This window comes from Condylura cristata, unplaced genomic scaffold (assembly GCF_000260355.1).
Source record: "Condylura cristata isolate star-nosed mole 26May11 unplaced genomic scaffold, ConCri1.0 scaffold00071, whole genome shotgun sequence".
NCBI lineage: Eukaryota > Metazoa > Chordata > Mammalia > Eulipotyphla > Talpidae > Condylura > Condylura cristata.
Window position 1 is genome coordinate 395,150 of NW_004567172.1, and position 9,009 is coordinate 404,158.

General features: G+C 41.9%; 1 protein-coding gene across 1 annotated transcript; it reads left to right on the forward strand.

Annotated features, from left to right (window-relative positions):
* Nucleotides 1-202: 202 nt before the first annotated feature.
* LOC105854630 (protein RoBo-1-like) lies at nucleotides 203-6,838 on the forward strand. The gene is made up of 6 exons (XM_012734786.1): nucleotides 203-328; nucleotides 3,688-3,767; nucleotides 4,143-4,247; nucleotides 4,605-4,754; nucleotides 5,690-5,818; nucleotides 6,564-6,838. The coding sequence occupies exons 1-6, from the start codon at nucleotides 276-278 to the stop codon at nucleotides 6,752-6,754; spliced, it is 708 nt and encodes a 235-aa protein (XP_012590240.1). The 5' UTR covers nucleotides 203-275; the 3' UTR covers nucleotides 6,755-6,838.
* The last annotated feature ends 2,171 nt before the right edge of the window (nucleotides 6,839-9,009 follow it).

Below are 9,009 nucleotides of genomic sequence, written 5' to 3' on the forward strand. Positions count from 1 at the left end.
TGTATCCCACTTCCCATTGGTTCCTGGATTGCACTCTGTAACATCTGCACGGTAGCCATAACCCTGAATGATTGGTTGAGAAACACACTTGAGAAACAGGAAGTTGACACAGAGTCTGGGGCCTCCTTCCTGTGTTAAGCTATCTTCCTTATAGAAATCTCTGTGATGAGAAAACTGGCACATTTGATCTGATTCTCCCGCCTTTCCTGAACTGTGCTGTACTTAAATTCCAGGCTAATCCGTGAGCCATCAGTGTGGGTGAGCAGTGCCATCGCATGACAGCTGGTAGCTTGTTTCAACTAGTGAACTTCCTGACCAAGATCACTCTGTAAGTTGGGCCATCTGGCCTCATACCTTTTCTGCTAGAAACTACCCTTATCGCCAGTCGGTTCATCTGGTCAGGTGTTCTGGGGCACGTTGTACTAGGAGAAAGGGGTAGGAGCAATGAAATGAAGAGATAGGAAAACCCAAGAATGCGTAACTTGGGGCTGAGTCATGGGCATGGAGCAGAATTCTGCTTTGGGAGCATGATTGGTGCTTTGTTAATGAACATTTGCAATCAGATAGAGTCTATGTACCTCTTCTCATGAAAAGAATGATAATTATAATGAAACTCAGTTACAAAACTCTTTGAATGTGTGGTATAGTAGCAGATGCATATTTTAATGAATATGTAAGATACCAAGTTCCAGCAGGTACACTAATAGGGTATTAATTTGGAAGCAGTTGACAAAATGCTTTAGAATAGTTTATGATTGCAGATGCCATGTGATATGATAGAAAAAAAAAACTTCACTGATTTCCAGTGGTGGGTGATTTTTCTGTGGTTTGAGGATTAATTTCAATAGAAGATAGTGGAAGATGTGCTAATCCTTTTTCTATGCCAGTGTGAGTGAAACTTGTACTATATCTAGCCCTGGAATCAGTGCCTCTGGAGGTCTCTGGGTACCTGTTGTCTGTCAGACGTCTCCTCTGTTGAAATGATAGAGGGAAAGCAAGCTGCATTTGTTGTACTGCCTAGAATCTTGACGTACATGACCATGAGTCAACAGGTTGACAGCCCAAGTCAAGTCCTACTTCTGCCAAATGCAACAGCTGCTTGGTTTCATCCCATGTCACCGATGTGGATGTGGTGAAGAGACCACACTGTAATGGCACTCCATTCTACCCTGTGAAGCAGGATTCCTTGTCCCCTGCTCAGACCGGGAATATGAGGCTCTTGAGTAGAGAAATTGAATGCTCTTCTCACATGGCCTCAGCTAGAAACCTGGAATGATGTTGGAGGTGATTCTTGGATAAGTATTATATACATTATTTGTCACTGAGACTATTTGTCTTAGCTGGTGGTAATGTTGGAAAGTACAATCTGAAATTCAGAGTGTGAAACAACTATTATTTCCTGAAAACTCGCCCTCAGGAAGGTAAGGGTGGCAACCCCCACCACACCTTGGTGATGTTGCTGATGTTTCCTCAGACCCCTGGAAGGATGAGTCCAAAGATGAATGAGGCTTGAAATTCATAGAATTCCACAAAGAAAGGCTGAACTTAATTCCTTCTTAAGCTGCCAAAGTCATATGAATTCTCAGAAATGTTTATATAAACACTGATTGGGAAGGATGCCAGAGTTTGTCTATCTAGCAAATCCTGCTGTGGTCTTGTCTCCATAGCCAGCAGTCATCCTGGAATGCAAGTTGCGATCCTGGTCCTCAGGCTTTGTCTGAGCTCATGGCTTTGGTTCCTCTGAAATTATTTATTGAATTTGATTAGACAATGGGAACCTGTTCTCACTTCCCATATGTTCACATTTTCAGAGACCCCCAACTAAGGTCCTGCTAACCTCTGCCCCTGTCCCGGGCCTGACTACTGCTGTCCCTTGTTCTGTATCATGGCTTCTGAGGAGCCTGGAAGGGAATGCTGCTACTTCAGCAGCAGTCAGCTAAACTGAGGCAAAAACAAGCATAGTCCTTGCCCACTGTAGACACCATAAGGTCCTTGAATTTTCAGAACCTGTCATTTCTTGATCTCAGAATTTGATGCCTGTTGAGAGGCTTATAAAAATATAATGTTTACATTTTAGTGATTTTCTTCCAAATCAAATGTAATGTTTATGCCCTAATAATGGATTAGGATGAATAAAGTCCAAAAAAAAAAAGGAGTACAGGGAGATTTCCTTTGGGAGAAAGGTAAGAGATTCCCTGGAGTTGGCTCTAGGAACTGGATTGGAAAGGGTAGAATAGAGCCCATGAGAAAGTGGAGAGATGAAAACTAGCAGTGAAGAGCATCTAAGAAATGATGTTTACTGTGAGCCAGGCATTTATTCATCATATGATTTAATTCTCACAGATCATGGGGCCCTGGAGCCATTGTCCAGATATATGGCCCTGAAGTGCTATGAAGTGCTCCCCAGGGCCCACAAATCAGGTGGCAGCAGACCAGGATTCATAGTCAGCCTAGGACTGATCTCAAGGCAGACCTACAGGGCTCCCTTCCCATGACTGCTTTCTGTTGATTCATGTTCTTTAACAACTGGAATTGTTCTTCACATCTGTGCTGTCTCAAAAAAGATAAAAATACAGAGCTCTCCCTGGTGGTGCAATGGGTTAAAGCACCACATTATGAATATTTCTGAAGCCACTGTAGCACGAGATCAATCCTTGGCCAGGGAGCTGATCCACGTGGGTTCACGGACATTCTCTGAACTGCCTACTGCTCCTCTTAGGAGTGTACTTCATCAATCTGCCTGTTCTGCTGCCCACTCTGTCTCTGGTGAATCCTCTCACTGTCCCTGAACCTCTGGCCTGTACCTCAGTTCTGTAAGCATAAATAAATAAATCTTTAAAAAAAGATAAAATACAAACATACATGAAGAAAAGGGATAATTTGAATGGAATAGTGGCTAACCACAAAATACAACCATGAAATTCCTCACAGCTGAGGAGAAATGAATTACTTCACAGAGAGTATTTGGAAAAAGGAAGCATGCACTCAATTCTAGAAGAGGTTTATTCTCAGCCGACTAACACAGTGCTATCTGTTGGATAAAAGACCAAGTGAGACTCAGTGTTAAAACTTTTGGTGAAGACGCTCATACCTAGCAGGTTTGAATAAGCAAATTGTTCTCTCACAATTTCCTTTTCACATTTGCTATATTTATAAGCGTGAACTTCCCTAAAGAGTTTCATGTCAGAATATTGAATGTTAGAAGTGACTGTTCTGAATGTACATTTTTGGAAGAGCATTGCAATTCACTGCATTATATTATAAAATTATATTAAACTATAATTCTTTAATTACTCAATCATTTTAGAATTGAGAAATCAGCCTCTTCACTAAGGTGCTCTTTGACTCAGAGGATGACAGTTTCAGACCATTGTAATTAGTGGAGAGCTCTTCTCTGTTTCCTAAAGAGTGATTGCTGTATCTTGAGCAAGTCTGCAGTTGCTAATTTGGAGAGGGCTCCAACAACTTCACAACCAGGGGAGAAAGAAGTCCACCATGAGGCTCCATCCAGAGGAAGGAAGTTAAACCCTGGGCTCTTTTCATCCCTAAATAAAGTCAAGGACTAATACAACCTTATTTGTTAAATCAATGAATGAAAGGATAACCCTGGACAATATTTGGGTTTTGAAACAAGATGCCTGGGCCACATGACCCTTATGACTGTGCTCTGCCCTGGTCCTTCTGCAGTGTCACCATGACTTCATTCGCAGCCCTGAAGAACCTCTTTGCCACCTATATTCTCATCACCTTGATTTTCAGCACTGTGGGTAAGAATAAATACCTGACCCATTTTTCTTAAAGACCAGAAGGGTAATGCGGATAATACAGAAAATGAATGCCCACTTTGGAGAGGTCAGGTCCTGCTCTGAGAACAGTGATGTTCCTGCAGCATTAAGGATACCCATGGGCACACCCAGATGGGGTGGCTGAGATGGGATGAGCCTAAGTTTTGGGGTGAGTCAGCTTTGTGCTAAGGTCTGATTGGGGCCTGAAGTGGCCCTTTCTGGAGAATAAAATGAATGGCTCATTTAACTCCATGGAAGTGGATGTCATGGCATCTGAATATCAGGAATAATTGACTATTAAAACATTAATTGTGATTATTAATCATTTTCATATCTGAATTGTATGTTCTTTCATAGAGACTTATAAGTGTGTAGAGTGCCCTGCAAATCAATGTAGCGATGATGTGTTGACAACTTGTGAATCTTCCCATGGCTGTTACAGCAAAAATCAAGAATTTACAGGTACATTGTGTTAGCTCCCTGCCCACCTTGCTAGGTACACAGTACAGATGGAGATGTTTAGTGTGGCAGAAATTGTGTGTTACTAACTGGATAGAGTCCTCACATCCTGGCAATCTTCTATTTAACATGTTTCTTTTGTTGCATCTCACCAGGGTGGACTCAGTATAATATGGAGGGAGGAGCTAACGATATTAACAAGCCATTCCTCCTTTGGTGTACTATATGGTCCATGAAGATAGACTTTTTTTTAAGCTATGGAAAGCTAAAGACAAAGGGGTTCAAGGTATAGAAATCTTCAATACTACCTTTACAGTTGGCTCAGAGAATAATTTGCTGCTGTGGTTTGCTTCTCTGCAGGGCATCCCAAAATTGTTTTACAGCAGAAAGGCTGTTCTTCGAGTAGGTGTGTTCCACTGGCCTTTTCAGCCTCTTTTGGGAGTGATAAAACCTTTAGGTATGAACACAAATGCTGCCAGACTGAAGAGTGTAATAAAAAGCCTATAGTTGGTGAGTATTTCATCTCTGCTTTCCCTCCATTCATGTACATGCTCCCAATCCATTGCATTAGATCTCTGTCTTCTAATTATCTTCTTATGGTCTGCTTCTTCCCTCCCCTCCCCTTCCCTCCCCTTCTCTTTCCTCCCCTCTTTTTCTCTTCCCTTCCCTCCCCTTCATTTCTCTCCCCTCCCCTCCTCTCCCCTTCTCCTCCTTCACCCCTCCCCTCCCTTTCACTTCCCTCCTCTCCCCTTCTTTCTCTCCACACCCCTCTCCTTCCCCTCACCTCTTAACTCTTCCTCTCCTACCCCCCTTCCTCCCTTCCCTTCCATTCCTTTCCCTTCCCTCCCTTTACCTTCCCTCCCCTTCCCTACCTTTCCCTTTCCTACCTTTCCCTTCCCTCCCCTCTCTTCCCCTTCCCTCCCCTTCCTTTCCCTTCCCTTTCCTTCTCATTTTATTTTTTTTTCCTAGCTGATTGTCATTCTTCCCTTTGAAGAAATGGATACACTCCCTTTCCCTACATAGGTGACTGGTTGGCTGGAATTGGTCCTGGGTATTTTTTCTAAATGTGTAGATATATATTTTTTTCCATTTCATTTCTAGCTGAGAAGATATCATTGTTCATCTATTTAATTCTTCACTGCCTTAACTATATAATTCTTGGACACAGGTTATTTCTTCATTACCTAACCTCCTCTCTCTAGCCAAAGAAGAGGGGAGTGATTCATGAAGAGGGAAGATAACCCCAAATCCGTGGAAGATCCTTTTGCTTATATCTTTCTACTTACTATCTACAACTCCTTCACCCTTTGTGACATCTTAGTTTTAAATACTTTGTAATTTGGGGAGAGGAATTCTGGATTAACAGTTATCTTGGAAAGGTTCAAAATATTCTCAGCTCTTTTTAACATTATTCCTTAACATGACATAATTCTATGTGCCTTCAGAGCAGGGGAATTCCTTACACAATGGCATCACATGTCCTGCCTGCTACAGTGAGGACAGCATTTTCTGTAACCCATCACTCCTCAAATGCACTGGTGCAGAGACGAAGTGTATCGAGATTTTTGGTTCAAGTAAGGCTATTTCCCCAGGCTCTTTGATGCTTATCTTCTTAAAGGTTGTAGTGTATTAGCTAGCTACTGCTTTGTAACAAATTATTGTAAAACTTGGCTGCCTAACACATAAAACACTATTTCATAGTGTCTGTGGATCCATAATCTGGGGCTAGCTTAACTGGGTGCTCCTGGCTGAATCTATGAATTGCAGTGGGGGTTGTGTTGGGATGAGATGAAAGCGAGGGCTGTCCATTGTGGAGTAGTGTCTCTATTCCAACTTGCCACTGAAAGCATAGAAGTGTATAAGATTCTGTTGAGTTAATCTCCCAAGAAACTCAGTTCAAGGAGAAAGGATTGAGGCTGATGGGTATCTACATTGCTTCCCTTTGGTTTCACCGAAGAAGAAAATGTAAGGAGGAGAACAGTTAGATCACACTATAACTAAATACATGCTTTCTGATCCCCAGATTTCTTCCCTTATCAACTATCTCTACTCTATTCAGCAACCAGTGATTCTAGACTTAGTCATGCATCTGGAATATCACAGGTCTTTTGAGAGCCCTCCAGAACTGGGGGAAGTTTGTGCTAAATGAAATCAAGAAATAGTCGGAGTTTGAGATGATGATTTTCTTGCAGCAGACAGGGCCAGGAATTCTGGGGAACTTTGAATGCCCTTTCCTTTCCCAAGGAGTTAGTATAAAATGTAGGTGGGAAGGGAGAAAAAATGAGGAAGAAGACTAACTTTGCATGTTTCTCTTCACAGACCTGCAAAAATATGTGATATATGGCATGGGTTGTGCTACTGAAACTGCCTGCAACATGAAGAATTCTACTGTATTGAATAACATAAAAATTCGCACCTTCTGTGCAGACCAAAGGAGTGGGAGCCCCACACTGACATCTATCACCTCTTTAAATTTGATTTGTCTTTACATGCTGAATGCCTTGCTTTGATTTTTCAGGCCCTGCCTAGCTCTTATCCTAAAAATTAGAGAAAGTTGAAATCTCTTCCCCAGGACCCCCTAAGACATCACAGAATTAAAGAACTTATACTCCTTTAATGATGATTGTGATTACTTGTTAGTATTTTATTTGAAAAGGAATTAGTATTCATTTATCTAGTCATGCATGTGAAATATCAGTGATCTTTTTGTATCCCTCTTAAACTGTGGAGAAGTAGAGGCCACAGGGTATCAAAATAAGAGTTGGAGTATGAGGTGATCATTTTCTTGCAGAAGACAGAGTCAGAAGACAGACAATTTTCTTTGCCTACACGGATTACTGAATTTCAGTGGAAAACTGAGGCAACATTTTTCCACTTTGTTTTCCTTTCATTTCTCCACTAATTTTCTCCCTTTCTCACAATTTTCCTGTGTACTCCTTTCTTTCATGGACAAGCAATGCTATTTCCTATGATACTGGCATGTTCACTCTTGTGTCTCTGAGAGTATCATGGCTGCTGCTATGGGTGAGACAATCAAGAATGAGAATATGGAGATGAGAGTATGATTTAAGAAAGTAGCTTTGGTGTCCTGGAAACTTAAGAGTCGCTGAAAGAGGAAAATGTTCTCCTTTCACACCCTGGATCTACATGGGTCTGCAGAATTTCATCAATAAAAGATACTTCACAAGTGTTCATCCCCAATAGTGGGGGGTTCATTAGACTTGGGCAGAAAATGTAGTTGGCTTCCGTAGAGTGTGACTTTGAATTGTTATTGGGGTGTCAACATCAGTAAGACTTGGGTCCCCAGGATCTACCTGAGCATTGAAATGGTTTCTTTTTCATGCCAGGAAAGCACTGGAAAACTCTGAAGGAGAAAAAAAAAACATATTACAAAGAATTAGTTTGACCAAAAGAAAATGTACATCATTTTTATTTCATTTAGACTGATTGATTGTCCTTGAGGAAAAGATATACCATTCAGTGAACAGAAACACAATGTATAAAGCTTAATTAATTTAGCTTCATAAAAAAATATGTGTAGAAAATGCCCATACTCCATGATCCATTTATTTTTTAATCCGTTAAGTACATAAATATTCAGTTTAAGCAAAAAATAAGGTATCTATTTCAGTTAAAACTCATTTTATCAGGCCCTGCCTGGTGACACAGCAGGTTAAAGCACTGCATTAAGAAGTTTAAGCCACTTGCACATAAGTTAGATCCTGCCTGCCCTGGAGGAGATCCACATGGCCTGGCAGACCTCTCCTGACCCACCCGCTGCTCCCCTCAGCAGTGTACTTTGTCGATCTGCCTATTCTGCTACAGCTCTGTCTCTGGTGAATTCTCTCAGCCTCCACTTCTCTGGCCTGTACCACAGTTCTGTATGAATAAATAAATAAATCTTTAAAAAAAATAAAACCAAACATTTAACATAGAGAGGCCCTAGGAAGTGCCTCAAAAGGGGAAACTTGCTCAGGGGTCTACCTGCTTACCACATCTACCCAAAAAAAACTATAGTAAAACCCTGGAGTTAAAGAGATACAGCTGGGCTCTGTGAAAGGACCTCAGGCAGGGGGAGGCACTGCTCTGGGTGGGACTCTTTGGACTAAACAAAAAAAACCCTGAAAGCTCAAAGGGAGGACTGGCAGCCTGCTCAGCCAGGAGGATTTCAGCCCTCTGGAACTCCCCTGCACTCCTGTGGGGAAGGGGAGATCCTACCCCCACAACAGAGGCCCGAAGAAGACTTGGGAGCTCTCAGTACTTCAGAGTGTAAACAAAGCCAGCCGCCAACTCAACCAAAGACCCAGCTCCAGGGAAACCTACAACACTTCTAATTCATCATAACCACCATGGGCACACCAAGCATAGAGGGAACCTGGGAAAGCCAAAGGCTACAAAGATCAACAGACACCTTCCAGAAACACGGCCTCAACGTGTTACTAGAAGAGGCTGAACAACACAAGAGTCCCCTGACTATTACCAGCTGAGACAACAGACACAATTACACACAGTGGGGGCAGGGAAAAACAACACAACTCAGAATACCCTCCACAACTGAAGTGTCTGGAAGTCCCTCAGCTATTCCAGAAAGAACATCCAAAAAAAAAATAAATAAATAAATGCCGGCCAATAATAGCAACACCATATCTCAGCGAATAGAAAGTATCAGAAAATACACAACAGGGAAAAGAAGACAAACAAATATTCAAGCAAGTCCACAGGGGGGAAATTCAACACAGAAAGATCAGGCAACAGAAACCACCAA

Bases quoted from the DNA above. Each gene is read 5' to 3' on its own strand.
- LOC105854630 (XM_012734786.1), top strand. From the start codon at position 276: ATGACAGCTGGTAGCTTGTTTCAACTAGTGAACTTCCTGACCAAGATC. The intron at 3,768-4,142 runs GTAAGAATAAAT...GTTCTTTCATAG, and splicing joins CTTGATTTTCAGCACTGTGG to AGACTTATAAGTGTGTAGAG. The intron at 4,248-4,604 runs GTACATTGTGTT...GCTTCTCTGCAG, and splicing joins CAAAAATCAAGAATTTACAG to GGCATCCCAAAATTGTTTTA.